Source organism: Triturus cristatus, chromosome 2_2, assembly GCF_964204655.1.
Source record: "Triturus cristatus chromosome 2_2, aTriCri1.1, whole genome shotgun sequence".
In the NCBI taxonomy this organism is placed as follows: Eukaryota; Metazoa; Chordata; class Amphibia; order Caudata; family Salamandridae; genus Triturus; species Triturus cristatus.
This window is the reverse complement of record NC_140582.1, coordinates 490,926,764-490,951,264: the sequence shown is the minus strand read 5'-3', so window position 1 is coordinate 490,951,264 and position 24,501 is coordinate 490,926,764. Positions and strand designations below refer to the sequence as shown.

Sequence of the window (24,501 nt, the reverse complement as noted above, 5' to 3'; positions counted from 1 at the left end):
TTCAATTTACCAGCAGACCCCTCCCCTCCACACCACGCCAATATACATCTTGAAACCACTTAGATAAACTAATCTTAAACCAATCTTAAGCACACCGCTCCTTTATCGGCACAGCATTGTATCATAACTATCTTTCTAGCTGCCTCGAGAACAATATCTAAGGCTGGGGCCAACCCCTCAACTCAACAAAATGAGCATTGGCATAGCCAATAGGTTTCGCCTTTGGGACCTTATAAGTGTTTGGCCATGCAACAGGTGATGTTGTTGCACCAAAGATATTGTGCTGGATAACTAAGCACTTATATGGTCCCAAAGGCGAGTCCTATTGGCTATGCCAATGCTTGTTTTCTCTCTCTGGGGCTCGACACACACACGTAGCCTTCCCTGTAGATGTATATAGAGATCCAATGGATGTATATGCCACACACAAAGCTCTCAAGTTTTCCATGTCCATCCATGCCGGAGTAGCTCTTCCAGTGCATGTTTTTTACTGTGGGACTCGAAGCCCTGAATTTATAATTGGGTAAACAGTTCTACAAGTTCCATAATGGAAAGCAAATACCTGGACTGGATGAGATACGCACATACCTGGGAAAATTGATACTTCTGCACACAGGATGAAAAAAACGATAGGAAACAGTGAGAAAGAGAGAACGATGGGATGAAAAAGAACCCGCAAGACTGAGGTTCAGAAACAGGTAGTGAGGGGAGGAGAAGGCCAGGGATGGAATCCGGACGGGGGACCTTACTGTTGCGGAATTAGGCAGTTACAGTGGCCTCCTAACAAAACTTTTGAGCCCCTGCACTTATTCATAATGAATAACTAGGATTATTACTTTAAAAAACCTAAGCTCCAACAGTGACTGATGTGTGACACTTACATCCACTCCTGGCTTTTTAGACAGACTCCACGCGCAGTTTACGCTTCGCATTCAAAAGTGTGACGTCACACGCTGCACAGCGTTTCTGTCTAAAAATGCAGGTCGTACCGAAAGAGCACATTTTACAGGAGTCACCTGACAGGTTTTTGGATAACACCGTGGACCTCGTTCAGTGTTTGTGACACTTCCGGTTGATGCAGAAATTAAACTCCTGACCACTTATACAGCCCACACAACAAATACCATTATAAACAATGGGGTATTCCCAAAAGGTCCCTGGACCTGGGTATAGGTTATTTTAAAGAAACAATGGTCCTGGACCAATTATTCAAGGAAGAGTTAGATTAACAGAATTAACAACTTATTTGAGCTTACATTAATCAGCTCCCAAACGTCTGTAAATCGTGAAAATAAATGTGCAGAAAAAACACTAAGTATTATTACAATATATTTATTTAGTCATTTAAAGGAACAATCATTAGAGGGTCAAGAAGGTAGGAAATGTTCTAGGGAACATGTAAGGAGTGCTCAAGTGTATATATAGGAGTCAAGAGGGCTCAAAGTGTGTAGAAAAGTAAAGGACATATATTTACAAGACTGTACAAAACTGATAATCAATAAACAGATGCAACCTGGCCACATGCAAATTATTTGTTTGAATTTGTAAGGAGAGTTCCCTTAAGGCTGCAAACAGGGGTAATGGGGAAGGGGAAATTGGTCCAGGTGCGGTAGGGGGTAGCAGCGACGTTCCGATCCGGCTTATTGGCAAAAGAGGGACTTTAATACCTCAGCTATGCAGATCTTCCTCAGGACAAGGGGATGGGTGAAGTGACCCTCATCCCTCTTGCAATGCTCAATTGGAGTCCAAAACCTGGTTACACCAATGCCCGTACCGTGGCAAGGGCTAGCTAAGGACAATTCCCGTTATTCAGTAGATATAGACCATGGCGGTGGTGCCCAAACCATCCATGGAACGTAATATTCAAATCCGTATTTGTGGAAAAAGTTGGCTGAACGAATCAGGCAATCCAGGGCACAGCGTGATTTTTACAACTAGTATATCTTCTTTCCAGGGGCAGACTTGTGAAAGTAAATCCTGCTGCCAACCTGGAAGAGCCGCTCGCACAGCGGCGGTATTTTTAATTGGTTCCGTTTAGGATTGAGGCGACCCACCCGGCACCGGTGAAGTGGCCAGGCTGAGTGTGAAGTTTGAACCACGGGGCCGGCGGCCACAGGAGTGGTTGCCCTCAGCTCCGCGCACTGTCACCATTCAGGGTGAGAGCCAGAATGTGTTGTGGCATTGGTTGCCACAGGAGCAGCCGCGGTGCGTCCATTGGGGCGTAGGGGCGTAGCCCCACCAGCCCTGGACCCGCGTTAAAGAATTAAAATAAATGTTTTAAACTCGAAATAATTACCATTTAATTACTTACCATTTACACGGCGCCGGGCAGCACCCGACTTTATCGGGAGTGTGCAGGGGGGGGGGCGGGCCGGGCTGGCTGGTGTGTTTAAAAAAACGTTTTTTTCCCCGCATGTATGCTTCGGGCAGCAACTTGCCCGAGCATGCGCACCCAGGCCGGCCCCATTAGCTAGTAGGGGGGGGGGGGGTGCAGGACCTGCTGGCGGCAGCGCTGGCAGCAAAAGGGCGACAGGGCGAGGAGTCACTGTGCCCTCCAAGCCAATCCTGGTGCTGCATGCAGCGCCACTGCGCCAGGATTGGCCGGTCACCGCAGGGGTGGGCAATCCATATTGGATGCCGAGCGCGTGACGTAAGGTAACGGTCGGGTTCACTTCACTCTGTCTCGACTGACTCGTGCGCGTCGCCTGAGCCCAGCCTCGTGGTCGTGAGGGACGGTGTGTGTGTGGCTACTGCTTGCGCAGGACCTTCATTAGTTCCCCTATAGGTAAGATACAAGTAGAGGTATGGGAGAGAGTGAAAATGAGCCGTGAGGGGTGCTGTCCGGATGATAGAAGTATGAGGCGGTGAAGGCAGGTTGGTTATAGGCCTGTGAAGGGGCGGTGGCATGGGTGAGAGGTCTGCCAAGGGGGTGAAGCCGGGATGAGAGGCCTAACGGGGGGTGAAAGCAGGGTGGGCTCCGGCCGCGAGGGCTGGGTGAGAGTCGTGTGAGGTGGAGATCTGGTAAATCACAGAGCCCATATTACACGATGAATCCTAAAGCTAATCCCACTGGAGGCCGCAGAGAGGTACGGGAACTGTTTGCATGAATTTGTCATGAGGTGCGTGGGTGCCGTGTGGGGGGGGTACATTCTTCCCTGTGTTGATTCTATGGTTTGCGGCTCATTTGCTTCCCTCTGTGCCTTCAGGAGCCGCTACAGCCTGACATGAAGAGACCCAGAGCTGCGCACCAGGGCCACAAACTTCAGACATCTCAGCCCCCCCCCCCGCCCCCTCCATTCTTAGCAGGCCACAGGTTTACGGGCATCTCTGCGACCCCAAAGCCCTGTGACCTCGACCACATGCCGCCACTCGTGTGATCTTCGGTATATCTGGGCCAGTATTTACAGTAGGCGCTGTGTACATCAGGCACACCTGAGCACAGGTTTCTCGCAGCCCTGCCAAGTCTTCTAGGTCCATCCATGATGTGCTGCTCCAGTCCACTTTTTTTCCTTGATTTCCGGGACTTGTGGTCTTGTTTATTTCTTTATATAGCAGGACTACATGTCCCATAATTCAGAGGAAAAAACTGGACTGTAACAGCACATCACACAATGACCTCGAGAAATTGGCAGCTATGGCTAAAGCTCATAGGAAAAGTAGAAGCATCCCAGAGCGACACACAGTAAAGATTGTTCTAGAAACTCTTAGCAGTGAGCCCCGTTACGAGCCTGGTGATGAATTAGACCTCCTACTGTGAATGGGGTACCCTTCCCGAGGCGAGACCCACCTATAAGCAGAGACTCAACAACTGCTCCTGGGTGTGATTGGTTGAAGAGCGGCACAAATAAAGCGGCACAAATTCAGCTATATTGTTAAAGTTAATAAATACTAGCGTATGACACCCCTGTGTGAGTATCATCGCACGTGCTTGTACGAATGTGAGTGTGCAAGCGAGTTGTGACAATCAGCCTTAGCTCGGCTCCGCGCCTTCCCAGCAGCACCTCCAGAATCCTGTGAATGGAACACCTGTGACGTGCCAGGCCCTCCACTGTGATGTCACGAAGTCCAGGCTAGCACCCGCAGCAGAATCCTGTGGCTGGAGCACCTGTGACGTGCCAGGCCCTCCCCTGTGAAGTCACGAGGACCACGCTAAGTGCAGAGGGGAGGGCTCCGCAGCAGCAGAGACAAAGAGAGGCCACTGAGGGGGGAGAAGGTTGGGTAGGATGGGATCGTCTTTGAGGTTCATCGCAGAATCATTCTGTGAATAAATACGTTTTTTTTTTTTTTTTTTAGGAAACTGAATTAAAACCGTGTCTCGACCACCCCCCCCCCTACACTGCAACACCTGTCATCACCCATACACCGGTGATGCATGATGACACGTTGAAAAGTCTCTATTGTGACGTGCCCGTGGTATACAAGGCTGGTAACCAGGCAACCCCAGCATTGCACTCATGAGCACCAGAGGGAGAGGTCACGTAGACAGCATTAAAGAATACAGGTGGGACGGGGAATATTTTATCATAGCAAGCACAGGCCTCCAGTGTCCGTGAAGGATTGGGGTTCAAGCAGACATGCCAACTCTCCCGATTCAGGCGGGAGACTACCGATTTCAAGGCTAGTCTCCCGCCTCCCGATTCCTGCAAGCAAAAACCCGATTCCTCGGGGGTTCAGGATTCAGAACATAACAGTGGTTAGCATTGACTTTAACAATAAAAATGTATTGCCACCCAAATAAACCTTTTTAGCAGGATTAGGATAATGAAAGACTTGAAACAAACATATATGTTTCTAACTTGTATCATGCAGCTTGCAAGCAGCTCTTTGATGACAGTTTATAGGTCACTGTGCTAGATTACTATTGTCACTTATGAACTGCACAGTAACAAAATAATCTGTGACTAAAGCAGTAACCCACTAACCTAGGCACATAAAAAATGTTTTTCAAAATGCATGGTACACGTTCTTTGCAGTAGGCATATTAACCCTCTGTGCTACATTAGATAAGTCAAAGCTGCCACTTGACACAACTCTCATCTCTCTCCAGCAGGTACATTAATCACCGACGTAATCTTGACACTTTTATTGTTGCTGGAAAACTGCTGATTCTACAAGGAACTTTTTTGTGCTTTTAAAATTACTGCCTGAGGACCCCCTGGGAATGTGTCGCGGACCCCTGGGGGTCCGCGGACCACAGTTTGGGAAACACTGCTTTATACCATTTATATTTGGGGTACTTGCGTGGACCTATGTGAAGTGTGTGTACAAAGTTCAGCTCAACCAGAATCACGGTAACAGCGCATTGCGCTGCCTCTTTTATATTCAGTATATTGTAAGACTGTTTTTCTTCCCCCGCCTTTCCTTGTTTTGTTTCCCTGTTTTCCCCTTGCGTGCCATTCGTTACTCTAGAGTCTATTCTAATAGAGTCGGAAGGCCGTAGGGGAAGACTGTGGACTTTTCTTCAAGTTCCTGACGCTCCTGCGGAACGAGCCTGGCAACCATTACACTGCTGTGCAACTTCTTCTACTCTTAGAGCTGAGATTTCCATGAGTCTTATAGTCTGAATTCAGCACCTGAGCATAATAGGACAGAATGTATGAAGCTCTGTGGTAATACTGAATAAGCAGCTACCTATGTTATGCCATCTATTAATGTAATAACTGCACTTTCACAATTGCTTTATTAACCTTCCTGCTTTCTCAAATTTGCTTGAAAATGCATGATTTTTCTTCTTTTTTTTCAAAATTTTCTTGGGGGGGATAACCCCACCAAACACCCCCTTTTGGGGTTCGGGCTCGCTCGCTACGCTCGCTCGCTACGGTGCTGTATGCTAATTCGTTTGCGCCCCACCACTTTCAAATCTCACCCACCGCCCCTGCACAGGAGTCCACGAGTGCGGACGGCAGTGGGGCCCGCAGTTTCCCCAAAGAAGTAAGTTCAGTTGCTGTGTCTAATTCTCCTAATTGCACTTAGTTCACTTTGCTTTTAAAAGTGCTGTCATCTGGAGCAGCCTGTGGACCTGTTACTGAGTCTGCCGTGCTCCCGTCCGTAGTTCGCCGCCAAGGTAAGCAAGAGCCCGGCACGGACGGCGGGCTCAAGCTTTCAGTAACGGGACATGAAATCCTGGTTTCGCAGTTCAGGGAGTGGCGGATTCCGTCCACGAGCTTCGTAGAGGGGCAGATGAGGCACACAACGGCTCAGAAGTTCATCCATGGTCAGGGAGCGACAGTAGAGTAACATGCCCAAGAACCGACAAGCTCTGCGGAGCGAGTTCATGGCGTACGCGGTCTATAGCAGATCAGCTGTGTACCATATGACTTTCGGCATAGTAGCTCCCCATCCAATTTCACTTACCAACAAGCACGCGAGTGGTGCACGCGAGTGGTGCACGCGTGTCACAGCGAACCATCTGTTTTGATTTATCGCGCACACGTCTGGGCACGATAATTCAAAACAGATGGCACCCGTGCGGGTAACCGCAAGCAATAGACCATGGGCGGTTACATTTGTTGGGAAAGGCGGGACATGCGCCCGCCTTTACCCAATTGCGTGCTGTCTTAGAAAGACCCACGCAAAGGCCAATAGCCTATGACAAACAAAAACAAAAAAAAAACACACGCACGAGCGTGTGGTCAGATTTTGAAGCCCCTTACAAAAAGTCTCGCAGAACAGTGCATGCGCGCTGGCTCAGGTGAGAGCTAAAAAGGCAAAATCCCATGGCAGACCATCCATACATATAACTGACTACACATATATTTAGCATTGTGAAACTCGTTTTGCTTTCCTGTTAACCACCACGAACCATTACTGAACTAGACTTTTGGCAAATCTCCACTGTCCAGACCAAGCAGCCACACACAAGTAACAGATGAAATCCCAGATCTGAAGAAAAAAATAAAAAAAGTTACTGAGAACATGGCCATTCACAGATTTTTTTTAAGGGGGGGGGGGTGTAATCATAATTTTAAAAAATTCAAGTTCGCACTGCTAATCTTGAAAAATGTTTAAAGTGCAAGTGAAAAATCCAAGGGTGTAGGCGCAAGCGTCCCCCACTGTGGACACCCATGACTGAGAATCCTGGATGGGAAATGCAGAGTGAAAATTCCCACGTTGCATCATCCTAAGAACCATCAGATTGGTAATGAGTCCCAAGTGTTATCACCATAGTTCTAAACGTCCACAGTACAGACATTGGGCTACAAAGCCGAAAAAGGGGGAAGCAGAGGTTACCCCAGATCGTGTTAATCAGTGTGTTTCCTTCGTGTTAATCAGTGTGTTTCCTTCTGAAGGGCAAGCATGGGCAAAACATAGGGAAATAGATCTACTTCATGGGACCAGATATGTCCGCCATGTTGAATGTAGAAGGAAATTAGAAGGGTGATTTGGGCAGCACTGGACCAAATTTGGGCATGAAGTATTCTAGTAGAAAAATGTGCAAGTAGGCACATGTAACACCAGTGCTGGGCTTCGACTGTACATTCTTGGATACGTTCCTGATTCGTAGTCGAAAAATAAAATATGCAGTACCTCAATTTGACTGGATCGGTCTGTTGAAGATGGAGAAGACAACTCTCCAACAGGCTTCTAGCACCTCAAGAAATCTCGGTCTGTTAGTGCCCTGCTGGCCTTATACTGGAGCCCCAGTGCTAAAGAATCTTCCAACAGAATTCATAGAAAATAGAAAACAAACAAGGAAGGTCTGTAAAAGAGACTCACAAATATATATATATTTTTGTTTTTTATAACCTCATGCGAGCCACGAGCAGAGGTTGGAAAAACAGTTCTCCTCAAAGCCGAAGAAAGCAACTTTCATTGCACCCTATGACACCACGGGCTAAGTGGACCTTAGATATGTTGCCCACCTGACACCTAGCCAGCTGCCATACAAGTTGCTTTGATGCTGTTCTAAATTCTCCACAAGTCACTTAATATCAGCGCCCGTAACACCACCTGCTACTGAGACAAGTAAACTGCATAGTAGATTTACTCAATTAAGGAGCACATGGGGTCTCTACCAGTAGTGCCCATGTATTATGCATGCACGGGTGGTGGCAATCTTCTCTTTGAAGAACTGGACAGAGCTTCTCCCTGCATAAAAAAGGCGTGGACACCACTCAGCAGATCCACAGTGCAGCCTGATGCAGCCTCATAAAAGCCACTGTATGCCACCAAAGGCTCTCAAGCATGCAACAAAAATGTGCATGTTTTCTGAGTGAAATAACAAAACATTTTAAAGGAATCCAAGCTCAATCTTACATGTGAATAATGTTGTTAGAAACACAAGCTCCCCACGTTTACTCAAGAAGACAAACCTTATGCTCGTGTTCAACCATCATTCACTGGACACACACAACTGCCCCAGTATGGCCACTAATCCACATAGACTATATGGACAGAAAGTTGTCCTAGACAAAATGTTAAGTTGAATAGCTAAAATCATAAATAAGTGTTGCGCAAAAAAATTCATAATTTCAATTTTTTTTATAGACATCAGTAAAACCACCAGGTAAAACCAAAAACGTGCATGGTCTCCAAACCGCAGTTAAAATGGTTGTATTAGCTGTGAGAACTAAACTAATATTGTAAAAGGCAACTTACGCTTCATAGGTTTACAAACCTAGCGGGCATTTGCCTCGCTGAGGCAATACCTTACTCCAGCCTTAAGAAGAACGAAGCCTGGCCTATGGAACGTGAATAAAACTGGATATGTGCTTATAGTGCCTTTTCAGTATGCCAGTCGCAAATTTGACAGTTTACTGCCCTGTAAAACTTGTTAAAGAACCTCTGAATTCTAACAAGTAGAGAAGGTGGGGTGGCACGTGTAACAAAACAGGGAAAACCGGTATTCTTGTTGTTTCTGACAGGAGAGGATCGCTTAAGAAGGAAATGTTTTTACCTGTGCCGAGCTGCTCCATATTGAAGTATGCGAAAGGTTACAAAGATTGTTTTCTTAGCTTTAAAACTGACATGTGCAGTAATGTTTCCTATAATTCACTGAGAACTAGACCCTTGAGAGAGCACGTTAGGTAATTAATCCAGCGATTCTGCACTGTTATTACACATAAACTCTTTCTCCTGTCATATTAACCCTTTCATAAACAAAGCATCCGCTGAAACATTCAATGTATTTAACCTTTGTCTCTAAAATCAGATTGTCAGCCAAACCCTAGCCTTATCTGGGAGAGTTTCGTTTCAGGAAGAAAATAAAATATGGTTCTGAACAATAGTATTACACAAGATCTAACAAATGTGCAACACTTGCTGTAGTTGCGTAAATTCTGGCAGGAGTTAGCGTAACTCAGTCAGGAACACTTTTTATTGCCATTGCATTGCCTTCGTTGTAGCTTGTAAGCCTCCACAACACTTCCATCGACCACTCTTGGACCTATTGCCCTCTTCTGCAGTCCAGCACTCTGCTGCTTTGTAGCTAAGTCCACTCAAACATATATCCCATTCATACATGGTCACATACATACGCAAAATAAAGTTCCTATTATATATAGAACAAGCCTTTGCCAAGCTAATGGGACTCACCTTTACAATTTGAGTGCCAAGCTATTGGTTTTGTCATTGCTTATTTGTAAAAAAATTGTTCAAAAAGAGCAAAGTACAAGAGGAAAAGCAAATGCATATCTTAAGGCATCTAAAAACCGTACATTTAATTCTATATCGTCAATGTTTATAAATGGCATGTTTTTATCCAAATAATTATCACTCGAGAAACTGAACAGAATTAAAAAAGAATAAGAAAGTGTGTAAGGAGAACGCTTGCAAAGGCCTAATTTATTTTCCATAGAGCTCGGAACTGAAGCAAATGCTTAAGCTACTTGGTCATCTGCAGTGGCCCAGGGAGCAGGTTAATGGGCCTCCAGGAGAATGGACATCTCTTTTTCAGTTATGCTAAGTACACTTGCCTTAAATGGGCTGGTACAAGTCTCATTTTACATTTTTTTGGTAGGTCAACAAGAGGTCTTTGAACAACAGAGAACTAAAAGCTCCCTGGGGGAAAGATGAGTTACAGCCCCAAGTGGTGCTCCTCGGGAATTACACATACAAGAGTCACTACGGAGAGGAGCACGTGGCTGGTTGGCTCTGATTGAGAGGGTGGATGTGTTTTCCAGGCAGCTGCTTTGCTTTGGATAAGCTGCAGCATGACAATGAAAAGAGATAGCAGGACAATGCAAGGGCATTAGGATAGACTAATCTTGACAGAATGATGACCCAAACTATAGTGGCATTGACAGTATAGGAGAATGCAGAGACATTTGTGGCACAACCTTCAGGTTGAGATGTAAGTTTTTGCCTCCTTGCACAGCAGACCTCTGTTGTTGCCAGTACACAGCTGCTGCTTGTGTGGATGACCCTTGCCAGGGACAGGCTTCGACCATAGGTGTCGAGATGGAACCTCTGCCATGTTAAAGCATGAAGAGGGAATATCGTAATCGATGGGAAGTGTGAGCCAATACTGCAGCAACAAGGCCAAGATGTCACGGCCAGTACAATTGGACCTCTATGTATCCCAAAACTCTTGCAATGCAGAAATACATAGAGCAAACTACAGGCAATATTAAAAAACTCAACTATTGGATTAAAGCAAGCATCCATTGGAGAACTCAGTCAAACCAGAACGTGCCTGAACTACAATGTTTCTTCACATAACACAGCGTGTAAAAATAAATCTCCAAGTGGAACCTAAAGAGAAGTCTGATGTATATCTTTGAAATGGGTGGAAAAATATTAAAAAGCACATCAGAAGATTTCTCCTCCTGTAACCTAAGGTTACCAGTTCCAGTAAAGGTGAGGCCTGCGATGCACCAAGAGGTGAAAGCAGGAGAGGCACCATGACATACCTAGAAAAGGAATGGAGAAGGGCTGCCACTCATGAATTTCACCAACGTGCATCGGATGAGTCAATGCATAAGGGTTGTCACACACGTGCAGCACCAAGATGCATCTAAGACATGAATGCAGGAGGGCTGTCATTCGTGCACAGCACCAAGATGCATCTAAGAAGTGAATGCAGGAGGGCTGTCATTCGTGCGCAGCACCAAGATGCATATAAGAAGTGACTGCAGGTCAGCTGTCCTTCCTGTGCAGCATCAAGATGCATCTAAGAAATGAATGCAGTAGCACTGTATTTCATGCACTGCACTGAGATGCATCTAAGAAATGAATGCAGAGGGACTGCCATTCATGGACTGCGCCAACATGCATCTAAGAAATTAATGCAGTAGGACTGTATTTCATGCACTGCACTGAGATGCATCTAAGACATTAATGCAGGGGGGCTGCCATTCATGGACTGTGCCAGGATGCATCTAAGAAATGAATGCAGTACCACTGTATTTCATGCACTGTACTGAGATGCATCTAAGAAATGAATGCAGAGGGACTGCCATTCATGGACTGCGCCAAGATGCATCTAAGAAATTAATGCAGTAGGACTGTAATTCATGCACTGTACTGAGATGCATCTAAGAAATTAATGCAGGGGGCTGCCATTCATGCACCGCGCCGAGATGCATCTAAGAAATGAATGCCGGAGGGCTGTCATTCGTGCACAGCACCAAGATGCATCTAAGAAGTGAATGCAGGTCAGCTGTCCTTCCTGTGCAGCATCAAGATGCATCTAAGAAATGAATGCAGTAGCACTGTAATTCATGCACTGCACTGAGATGCATCTAAGAAATTAATGCAGGGGGGCTGCCATTCATGCACCGCGCCGAGATGCATCTAAGAAATTAATGCAGTAGCACTGTATTTCATGCACTGCACTGAGATGCATCTAAGAAATGAATGCAGAGGGACTGCCATTCATGGACTGCGCCAAGATGCATCTAAGAAATTAATGCAGTAGGACTGTATTTCATGCACTGCACTGAGATGCATCTAAGAAATTAATGCAGGGGGGCTGCCATTCATGGACTGCGCCAAGATGCATCTAAGAAATTAATGCAGTAGCACTGTAATTCATGCACTGCACTGAGATGCATCTATGAAATTAATGCAGGGGGCTGCCATTCATGCACTGCGCCAGGATGCATCTAAGAAATTAATGCAGTAGCACTGTATTTCATGCACTGCACTGAGATGCATCTAAGAAATTAATGCAGGGGGGCTGCCATTCATGCACCGCGCCGAGATGCATCTAAGAAATTAATGCAGTAGCACTGTAGTTCATGCACTGCACTGAGATGCATCTAAGAAATTAATGCAGGGCGGCTGCCATTCATGCACTGCGCCAAGATGCATCTAATACATTAATGCAGTGGGGCTGCCATTCATGAACTGTGCCAAGATTTATCTAAGACATTAATGCAGTGGGGCTTCCATTCATGCACTGCACCAAGGTGCATCTAAGAAATTAATGCTGGGGGCTGCCATTCATGCACTGCACCAAGACACATCTAAGAAATGAATGCATGTGCACTGTAATTCATGCACTGCACTGAAATGCATCTAAGAAATTAATGCAGGGGGGCTGCCATTCATGCACTGCACCAAGATGCATCTAAGAAATTAATGCAGTGGAGCTGCCATTCATGCACTGCACCAAGATGCAGCTAAGAAATGACTGCAGGAACACTGTAATTCATGCACTGAGATGCATCTAAGAAATTAATGCAGGGGAGCTGCTATTCATGCACTGCACCAAGATGCATCATAGAAAAAATAATGCATTGGGGCTGCCATTCATGCACTGCACAAAGATGCATCTAAGAAATTAATGCAGTAGCACTGTAATTCAAGCACTGCACTGGGATGCATCTAAGAAATTAATGCAGTGGGGCTGCCATTCATGCACTGCACCAATATGCATCTAAAAAATTAATGCAGTGGAGCTGCCATTCATGCACTGCACCAAGATGCAGCTAAGAAATGAATGAGGGAGGGCTGCCATTCATGCACCGCACCAAGATGCATCTAAAACAATGAATGCAGGAGGGCTGTCATCAAGATGCATCTAAGAAATGAATGCAGGGGGGCTGCCATTCATACACTGCACCAAGATGCATCTAAGACATGAATGCAGGAGAGCTGCCATTCATGCACTGCACCAAGATGCATCTAAGAAAAGAATGCAGGAGGGCTGCCATTCATGCACTGCAACAAGATGCTGCTAAGAGGTGAATGCAGGAGGGCTGTCATTCATGCACTGCACTGAAATGCATCTAAGAAATGAATGCATGTAGGCTGCCATTCATGCACTGCACCAAGATGCATCTAGAAAATGAATACAGGAGGGCTGCCATTCATGCACTGCACCAAGATGCATCTAAGAAATGAATGCAGGAGAGCTGCCATTCATGCACTGCACCAAGATGCATCTAAGAAAAGAATGCAGGAGGGCTGCCATTCATGCACTGCAACAAGATGCTGCTAAGAAGTGAATGCAGGAGGGCTGTCATTCATGCAATGCACTGAGATGCATCTAAGAAATGAATGCAGGTAGGCTGCCATTCATGCACTGCACCAAGATGCATCTAAGAAATGAATACAGGAGGGCTGCCATTCATGCACTGCACCAAGATGCATCTAAGAAGTGAATGCAGGAGGGCTGCCATTCATGCACTGCACCAAGATGCATCTAGAAAATGAATACAGGAGGGCTGCCATTCATGCACTGCAACAAGATGCATCTAGGAAATGAATGCAGGAGGGCCGCCATTCATGCACTGCACCAAGATGCATCGCAGAAGTCAATGCAGACAGGTTGTCACACTGGAGCTGCGCCAGGATGCATCTTGGAAGTGAATGCAGGAAGGGCCATCAGTTGTGCGCAGCACCTACATACATGTAAACGCAGATGCAGGTGGGGTCTGCCATTCAGGTTTCCTGGGCATCAAAGTAGCCACCCAGGTAAGAATAAGTGCCTGGTGAACCACACTTTGCTGCCAAAATACTCAACTACGCATTACATCATGATTTCATCTCTTTAAAGTTTTAATTATTTTCATAATTTCTTTTTATTTATTTACATTATAAACTAGTGAAGCCCAGCGGCAGTTTGAGGCTTAAGGTACATATTTGTAATTGGGTATAAAAGCACCTCTCTCTGTGCACAAATCCACAAAAGGCTTCCCCCCTCCCTCTCACATCTTATGCAGGCCATGTCATTGCCCACCCACCGCCTTCTGATCTCAAACGGACTCCTGGCACAATCCCTGCTGAAAAATAGACTAGAATGTCTTGATTGTGACAAAGTAATTATTTCACCTCATTACAGCTTCTCTTCGTTATTTACATGTTTATACTAGTCGGGTGCGGGCGGCGTTTTCAATTTTTTTTCAGACCACTTAGTTGTGATATCATTGATACACATTGGCAGGCAGCAGTCAGCGGAATAGCTATCAATGGTGCAGCTGGTGCAGTGGCACCGGAACCCAGAATCCCAAGGGACCCGTTAAATCCCGATTTTTGCATTTTAGCGGGCCCCAACCTGCATTCAGGGGACCATTTGCTTCGGCTTTGCTTGCCCACCGGCAGCAGCGCTGTGCTCTGCGGGGATATGTGTAGTAGTGTTTGGAGCTAGGAACGACTCTCACCTCAGATGTGCTGCACTGTTCAAAATTCAGAATAGATGCGCTTGTGAACGCTGGCCAGCTGCTCTTCCAGACCAGCTCTTACCTCCCATCCTCCGTTTATTCTCGAGTTTCAGGGGTGGTATTGTGTTTGCCCGCTGCCATACAGGGAGTAAAGTCCTTCTCTGGTTACCCCAGCCCAGCAGCTTGGCTTATATTTATGCAAAGGCGCCCCAGCTCCCATCCAAGCTTTTCAGCAGAGAAAAGGCATATTACTGGTGAAGGGGATCGGAGATCGAGCACAATGTAATGTATAGTCCTGCGGCCTTGAGGGATGTGCTTATTTATAGCACACGGTGCAACAGAATGTCATCAGTAGAGGCAGCACTGCAGAATGGAAGCATCTATAGAAAGGAAGCTGCTTTACAAAGAAAGTCAATACAACAACTAACAAGCATAGACAAAGCCAATAGGTTCAGTCTTCATAAGCAGGTGATCCACTTTCTTTTTTATATCTTTTTTTTGTTTCACACCTATGCAACAAAGAAAAAAAAAAGAAAGACTATTCAAAAAAGAAAATGCCACCAAAACATGGTGGCCATATGGTAGCAATAAAAGATGTCAAAGGAAAAAAAATGAACCTCAAATATAATTTTTGTAGAATAGGGTGAGCATTTTCGAGCTGGCAGGTGTACTTAGAACAGGCACAGAAACCCTTTTATTTTTAATACACATAAAAATATTGCGCAAAGTAAAGTGATGGCTTTGAATTGCTGTAACTCGAAGACACAGTTTAAACATATAAGAGCAATAGAACAAAAAGAAGCAGTGGCAAAGTAAAGATATAACCGTCCAGCACCTTGAGACCCTCACGGGTAAGTAGCGCGCTTAACAAACCCCTGATTGATTGATTGATTGAAACTGAAGCACACATCTTTTTAGGTGGTTGTGCACATATGATCTGAAAAATCGCTATCACTGGCAGTGCAAAAAAGAAAACAATGGCTAAAGTGGGCTGATCCACGAGCCCATACTGTAAGATAGAGAGTGTGGAAGCAAAATGTAATTGACAGGCCAATTAATGAAGAGAGTTCACCCAAAGCCTCTCCATGTATGTGTGTATGTATTTTTGTTTTTAGATATTATTTGAATACATAAGGCTAGTGAAACATCTAAAGCTACCTCTAGGCCAGGCACAAACCTTATTAAATACTGACAATTTGAGCTTGTGAGGCAGACAATAGTAACTTTTTGAAAAGATGTTCATATCCAATCAGCTTGCTAGATCTCAATGGAGTGGTAGCTCTAAATCTGAACAATGTGGCAAGTGGGGGCTTGGCATCTAGTCTTCTGCTTTCTGCATGCTTTTTTGTCTTAAGCCCAATAAGGGTGATGCTGCAAATGTTATGCACTCCACCTTGGTTCTCGATTGCCATATGTGGTTGAGTGCTTGGTTAGTGATGCAGCAGACGGACAGTGGTGTGAGCAGAAGGAGCCAGTGGAGTTGTATGAGCGAGCTGGTGAGCAAACTTCGTGACACCCTTGATCAGTCAGGCGGCGGTGTGAAGAACACTCTTCAAGGGGTCAGGTGTGATTCTAGGGAGCAGGTAGCAAGACTCTGCCTCTCTAGACGTGACATAGGCTTAAGTGGTTGTTCTGTGTTGATCATTCTTTTTTAGGATTTTGAAAAAGAGAAAATTGACAAGTAGTAGAAGAATATAAGGCCTTCAAGGCACAGCCACATTATTATTATTTGGAAGTACGGAAATCTGTGTAGCCTGGAATCACATTAGTCGTGCTATCCTGAGTATTGTTCAATACATTGGGCCAAATTACATTGGTTTAAAGAAGAGGTTTAAAGGGGAAAAGAAGGGAACAGAATACGGAACCTGAGCCACATTTCCAAATCCTTGTTTAATGCATCACATTCTACATGAATCCCCCTCCACCAGTCATTATTATGATCTTCTTTAGGTTTGAAATCACATAATGTATAAGTAAAACCAACACGATCTCTTCACATTTGGTCATTTGGTTATTGACTTGTTAGAGGATTCTCTCAGAAACGGTCTCATTTAACATCCCTTTCAACCAAGAGTTGTAAGAGGGAACCATGGTCCTCTTTCACAGTCTCAGAATGTCAGGTCTGGCCATTGCGGTTCCAACCCATTTCTTGCATGGTTGGATAATCTGCGGTATCACTGATGTGTCATTCAAGATAACTGTATGATTGGACAAGGGCTGTGCCACCCCAGGACTTCCTTCAAATGGTCCCAAATGTTGTCCACTATCCCTCCATTTATTGCCATTTTCAGAGCAGGTGAACTACACCACTGTCTGTTTTCTTACACCTCCTACATGACAAGGAGAGGTTTAGGCCAGCTGTTCGAACCTTTAACGGGGTATAGAGTTCTTCTGAAGTCAATGTAAGGCAGAAAAGAATTCAATTTTGCAGAGCACGATGAATTTTTACGTGGAAGTTTTTGCCTTTTTTGATACATGAGCTCTGAAACGGGAGTGGTGTTGATGAAAACCCTAGACATTTGCATAACTATTTGTGGTATGAAGCTCTTGAGGTTGATCGGTGACATTCCTACACATGTGCACCATGGATGTCAATACCAATTAGCACAAACTCTACCTTCAGTTGGTTGCGATTCAGATATGAGTTCGACAGCCGGTCCAGGATGGTGGCAAGGTAAACTTTGTGCCGGGTGATGTAATTTGTTAAGGTTATTTTTACGTAGTGTTGGAGCTACACAATGCCATAAATTAACATTCCATCCAGAACTATGGACGAGTGCTGAGGGACTTCGATCCCTGTCGAACACATTGTGACAGTATAGCATGCCGTTCTCATAGAAATACTTGTATTTAGAAACAGTGAATACTGTGATAGAATGCCAAGAGCAGTAATCTAGGATGACCAATAGAAATATTCTGTTGATGAAAAACAAAATGCATGGGTGGTGGGTACGCATAGACCAGGGACACCAGAGGCTGCCGACATCTAGAGCAATGTGCCAATTGAACTCAATGTGTATCTAGCCGCCCTAATGGATTTAATGTGTCCCAGTGCATGGTATTTTCAAAGCATATAGTTTGTCACACCCATTTCCAAGAATGGTGTAAGGATTTTCAACGCTAAATGCTACACTGATTTGTGCCAATTGGTGTGTTGCCCTTACACTAAATAGAAATAAAATATGTGCCTACTGCAGTAATTTGGTGTTCCCACTGGGAAGTGCCATAGAGCTACTGCGGGGGTACCAGCCTATCACACTTTCAAACTATTGGAAAAAAGTTGGGCGTGTCAAAGCAGCCGACATTAAAGCCATGGAAACAAGGCTTGCCTCACCACCAAGCAAGAGTATGATGGAGTTTTGCTTGCATTTTGTATAAAGAGAACGTCAATTTTTAGGTCACGCGACCTGCGTTGCACTGCGCAGCAGTGCTCACGCAGGCGAGAGTCCTTTGTTCCGGGGTTCAGAAATGGACCCTGGAATCGAGCGTGTGCGATTCCTTTTGTGCTACGCGATTGGCCTTTGCGTGCGTCTTTTTTATAAAAGATTGCACGCAATTGGCCAAAGGCGGGCGCATTGCTCCGCCCATGGCCTATTGGTGTCTATTACGCGCTTGGTGCGCTTAATAGACACCAATAGGCCATGGCTCGCAGTGGCGCGCGCGCACCACTCGCGGGCTTCTTTGTTTTTTTCCCAAGCGGAAGTGAAAGCGAACGCATTCCCTGCCGCTTGTTATGGTTACATTTGCCTAAAGCTATCATGGCGCCTCCCAAGATGCCATAATGATGCTGTTTAAAGTGCCGAAGTACCCTCCATAGTGATAGAGCGGGTGCTGGCTTTTGCCTGACTCGCAAACATACAGGTCACCAAATTTTATTTTTTCTTGGTTTTCTTCGTGATTAAGGCTCCGTTGCTCTGACTGTGCAGCACCGAGCATCGCCGGAGAGTTGCATTATTACATATGCGAACGGTGGTAAAACTGCACATACGAGCAGGATGTCTAAACAACCGTCTCGTGTCCTGTGGGAGGTTCTCTGTTGGCACACGCAGGGAGCACAATGTATGCGTGAGGTCGATGGTTTAAAATGTTTGTAGTGCCCCTTCAAACCCGACACGTGGCGAAGCAGTAAGAGCTGCAGACTTTGGAACTAAGAAGTCAGGTTCGCGTCTCAGCATCGGTTCAACATCCTGTGATTCGGGGCAAATCACCCCTCCCCCCCCACACATGCAAATACAAGAAAATGAATGGTATACTTCTGTAACGTAACTGGTGCTCATGTAGGTAGAGTTTGTCCTATATAAAAGCGCAATAAATAAGAATAATAAACAAAGGACGTCTGATTGGTAGTGTGATATTGTACTGTTTCTTTTACTGTACGAATCTTGAAATTTACTGCAGAGCGCCAAGCGACATAGCACAGATTGGTGAAAGTCTAGCCAAAATGAGTCTGTATTTCATGAGTACATGTTAAAATCAGCACATACTTCGTATTACATTTCGCCTGTCACTTTTGTCTACAATGTATTTCTAAGTGGATTGGGTTTGTAGCGCCAAGCAAGTCTCTCAACGCAAACAATGTAGTACAGGGCAGGTCACGAGTCAGGGTACACGCGAGTGGACAGAGTCTGCCCACTCTTTTCACAAGGTGAACACCGTCCACCCTGCCACGAAGTTGGGCCCCACTGAAAAACATGCTGAATTCGTCCCTGTGTTATTTGCAAACACCGGGACACACTCAGCAGCGCCTGCACATTGTTGTCTGCTTTCGATCAGCAACAACGTGCAGGCAGGAGGGGGCTTTTTCCAGACTCCTGCTGGGCCCATAACAAAGGCTGAATTTTAGGGGTCATCAGGCCTCCTTTGGTTCAAGTCTCCTGACTGGCAGCCATCCAGGAGCCTCACACCTGATGCAAATGCAGTGGAGGGCAAACAAAAGGCTCACACCTTGTTAGCACTTCACACATACTTGAGAGGCAGCTTTTAACTTTTTAAAATTTTTCAGTCAGTTTACAAAATATGCATGTTCTGTAAGAACGTCAGATGCATTGGTCTTTCCCTGTATTTACACAAAATAAATGTAATTTATATAGTGCTTACTACCCCTGAGGAGGCATTGAAATAATTTAAGTAGCACTTTGTTTTCTCGTAAATCACTATGTTTGCACTGACAAAAGGCAACACTGTTTTACGCACAGCTTTCAAAAGTGTGAATCTTCTGCCTCCAATCAGGAGGATTTGTGTGTATACTCGAAATGTGTTCCAATGCACTCCTGATAGACCTGCTAAACATATATGTGAGGGCTCAAGATCTGATGCCACTTCTTGTGATGCCACTTCCTGTGATGCCACACGCCGTGATGTCACACGCCGTAATGTCACGCGTCGTGGTGCTACTTGCATTCTGATTAACTAGGTTAGTCCCCCCCTTCTTTAATATCGAGAAGCTACTCACTGCCCGCCCTTTACTTGGGAATTACAAGGCAGCATTTGAAGGGAATGGAGTGAATTATAGGCACGAAGTGAGAGTTCTGGAGACCGCTGTGAAGTGAAGGGTGTGCACGTGTGACTGACTGAAGCGCTGGTGACTCCCCGGGGTATATTCCAGGCCTGTTTCCATGCCTTGGGTCTGCCGGTAGAGAAGGGCAACAGACTAGTGCAGTCTCCACACCAGGCAGTGTGTTCAGGATTGCATCTGTGCGCCCCGGTCTGTAAACACACAAACACCTTCCGGAAGAAGAGGCACACCACCAAATAAGGCACTTTTTACCAGTCGCGCTTAAATAGCATATCAGCAATCTAAAACACACGCTGCTAACGTACTGTCAATCAACTTCTGTGCAAAGGATTCAGACACCAGAGAGCAGACACCACAATAACAACAACCATGTGACAATCAGCCAGCAGCTTTTATATCTACAGTACACTGAATATAACTAGCATTTGCAATGCAATAGGTCTTGCATTTGCGAGAGTTTCAGCTATTGGCATTGTAAACGACAATGCCTTTTATTGATGTGTTTTGAAAACCTACAATCAGTGCATAAACACACACTTTGTACTTATAGTAGTAGTTGCTTACGAGAAGCAAGGCTGTCAGTAACTGTGCCTGTTTTAGTGCCAGCCGTGCATTTCGTAAGCAAGGACTATAAGTACAAAGTGCATATTTACACGCGCTTGCAGGCTTTCAAAATACATAAATAAAAGGCCTTGTCATTTACAATGCCAATTGCTCAAACTCTCACAAATGCGAGACCTATTGCATTGAAAATGCTTGGTTGTTTTGGCCTTGAACTTGTGTAATAAACACAGAACGGGGCACAGACTACAGCCCTCCTTAGCTATAGATTGCTGTATGCTTTATCAGAACTGTTTGACAGTAACTGGAATGCAACATGTATGGAGTTTTGCTGCTACACTGAAGCATTTCATTAGGGCTGCAGTGAATTAAGTACATACAAAGAGAAAAGCCTTTTTCTTTTGCTTCTTTGGTGTTGTGTGGTTCTTTGATGAATTAGGAATACACAATTTTCAACACAAGAGGCAGCAATTCAAAGCGAGGGCCCCATCTCACAGGTTTTTCTTCTAGCCAACAATCATCATTTCACCTATTTTTTACTTAGCAATCTTTGTTTTAGAGGGAAGTGATGTAACCCATTGTAGTTTTTCCCATTTCAATCTCAAGGTTATGGTTTCACTATGTCAACAAAAGGATGACTCATACCATGAAACTGAGTCCCCTCGTGAGGGAAGTGGGATTCAAGGGCCTGCAGACCAAGTTTGTTCAGAATTTCTTCTTTTTCAAAACTACTATATTATGCAACTTATAACAACTCTCCGTATTTCAGCAACCAGTTCGGAAGAAAAAATATATGTCATTGGAAATGCTTGCTGTGCTGTGGCCCCGAAGCACTGTACAGAACAGATATTATTACACCATTTGGAGGACATCACATTATCTTGCTGGTATTCAAACTTGTGATAAGCAAGTCGCAAACGTATTTCTGTAGCAGGCACATTAACCAATTGAATTATTTTAGCATCTTAAGAAGTCAAAAGTCGTTGACAAACTGAAAGAAAATCAATTTCATAATGTAGCAATTTTGATAAACAGGCATATCCTGGACTAATTTTAGGGGGCGTTTTTGCTTGTGGCCGATTATCTTTGTCACATTTCCATAAAGAGAATACTATATGTATCTGAAGGATGAACATTTATTTACAATTTAGCTTATTTGCCTAAATGTATCTGTAGTCACCACAAAACATTATCATGTTGGCGTATGCTGTATTTTTCATACCGATGCACCTATCCTCTGTCTATAAATATGGCCTTCGTGGTGGCAGCATCCACCCGTCACAAACCTACACTAGCGGCTTCCGTTTCACCGTCCCGTATTCAGCCGAAAGGTGCGTCCCAGGCAGAGATGGACGATGACAAGGCAGTTCTCTGCGCCCTGCTTCCGCCTGGCAGGACTGGTCTGATCCCCAAGAATGTATCTGCACCTCCTTTCTTTTACGTCAGATAGCAAATAGCACGTTCACTGAGTTCCAGACCGCGACACACACACGCACTCTCTCCCCCTGCCCTGAACTCGGCGCAATAATTTGTTTCAATTGACAATCAATACTCTTCGGTTTACGAGGGCGCAGAGCGAGCACAAAGAATTCTGCCATTATGCAGGCGCGCAGGGACATTATTATGAGGCCCACTATCAATAAGGCCGGCCACGGGCTGCGCGGCAGAGTACCCGCGGTGCCACCCTCCGGCAGGCCGGAGGGCCAGGGCGGCTCAGGTCAGCTTTAGCAGATATTCTGGTGCAGGCCATTTAATTGTACTAGGGACATATCAGCTGACCAGATGCAAGTGGCTTCGGCTGGACTCAGATGGGTCCAACGTGTTTTTTTGTATACATTGCCTATGCATGTGCAGTGGGAGAAAAACACAGGGAGAACACTACTGGACACGAATGAAAGCCAACTAAAGCTATGAGACACCAATGACCAACTCGATGACGCACGTGGAACTCTCTTCACAACTGTTCCTTGGATGGCCTAAAAACTCATTTACAGACAACTCGGTCACGAGAAGGCTTATGTAACTGGCCATCATCCGTCCACCTGAGTAAAAAGCGCAAATGCCAGCTTTACATTGAGGTTCCTTTGCAGACACGGGAGAGAGGTGAGGTGGGGGTTAAAGGTCCTGCGGAGAAGGGAAGTTCAGACACGCATAACGAGGCATTAAAACTCAAAGCCAGGTTTTTGCATATCAAGGTATGGATAGCCTGCGTTGTTAGAGGCGCCCCGAAGGCAAGCAAGCTCCCCACGAGTAAACAAACTGCACCTTTTGCAAGGGTCTGTCATGTTTGAACAGCCTGACGCAAGTACGTTGAATGTTTGGTTAATAACGCAATGTTCACAGCCAGAGGCGACATGGTCAGAGAAAAGCGGCTACTTTGTGCAGCATTTGTCAGGGGTGAATGAAACACAAACAAGCCTCTTCTGTCGAACAGCCACTTTATATATGGAGGACACGTTCTTCGGGACAGGGCTAATTTGTGCATGGAAGACTTCTAAGAACACCAACTTACCAACCACTGCTCCCCGTTTAGAAGTCAGCCCAGCACGGCTACCGCTGCCCAAGAGATGAAAGCATCACATTGTGCTGGTGCAGACCGCAAACCCCGTAGTCACCGAAACATGTCAACCTTTGGCCACACATGGGCGGCTTTGAGAGACAGCATCGGTAAATGAGGGTTAGGGAACATTCTAAGGGTGACTCGAAATCCAGCAATGTGCATGCACACATGGTGGTATAACAAACAAACAGCAAAGGCAGTCGACCTACTGTAATAAAACCCGGAGAATGTTCATTTAGTAGGGGACTACATCGTCTATATTATGTTGTGGTACCAAAAGCAAGGAGAACCTCTAAAGCCAGTAGCGAGCCAGCGTGATGCAGTACGTTGGAGCACACACCCCCTGCAGGTCCATTTCATCACCTATCCCAAAAGACAACAGAAGGGACGCAAAACAAGGACATGTGTGCGGGAGGCACAATAACGATGCCATGGCTACCTGACAAACACACTGCAGGCGGGTGCTCTCATTCCAGCTGACGGTCGCACATTCACCTAGCCGCATTCACTGCACATAGACGGCGGTATGCATTTTTTACAACAATCTTTGTGTTATTCAAGGGTTCGGCATCTCTGCTTCTTACCGGCCAGCCCGCCGCCTCCGCCCTCGCCGTGCCCCTTCCTCCGCTGCAGGATGAAGTACGGGTTGGCCCTCTCCGTGAACCACAGGGCGTTCGCCAGCAGCACCTCCTCGGGATTCACCCACATTTTTCAGGGGTACGGTAACGATCAACAAAGGACGCCGCTGGTTGAGTCAGATGAACACCCACATCAGCACCCCCAAGGCGAAGCGCCACCTAGCCAATCCCACTCAGCGTGGAATAAACAGAAGCAGTGCCACGGGCGCCGAGCATCCTTCGTGTGACCCCAAATACCACAGCAAGACGCTCACCGGCGCTGGCGGAGGAGGAACGCTGTGTGTACCAAGGAAGCAGCCGGGAGCGCAGGCATCAGAGGGGGGCGGGGCCAGGCCGCAAACACGGTGACATCAGCTCGGCACAAGGAGGAGGAGGAGGAGACGGGCAGGGCTAGGTGCTCCGGTATTGTGCTCCTCGAAAGGGGGCCCGCCTCCGCGGCAGGGGCGTGTCCTCCCTGCTTGTGTTGGGTTTCACCTGCCACAGGGAATTCTCCTCCCAGCCTTTCGCCGCGCTTTACGACAGGGCTGCGAAATTGGCACAACATAATAAACGCGTGTCTGTGCCCTATTGCCCTCATGTAGAGAAGCAAACTGGCGCGTGCATGCGTAAAAACATGTTTTACCTGCCTAGGTCGAGTCGCAGATGGTAGTGGCGTAACTAGGGTGACCAACTGGCATAGGT

The 24,501-nt window shown here is 45.9% G+C and overlaps 1 protein-coding gene across 1 annotated transcript in view; it reads right to left on the bottom strand.

The window, feature by feature from the left end:
• The window catches only part of TBC1D9 (TBC1 domain family member 9), a 386,514-nt gene extending 362,344 nt beyond the window's left edge, over positions 1-24,170 (bottom strand). The window contains exon 1 of the mRNA XM_085641600.1: positions 23,767-24,170. Coding sequence (XP_085497726.1) covers positions 23,767-23,890 — 124 coding nt within the window. The 5' untranslated portion in view covers positions 23,891-24,170. The remainder of the gene's footprint in view (positions 1-23,766) is intronic.
• Positions 24,171-24,501: the final 331 nt, after the last annotated feature.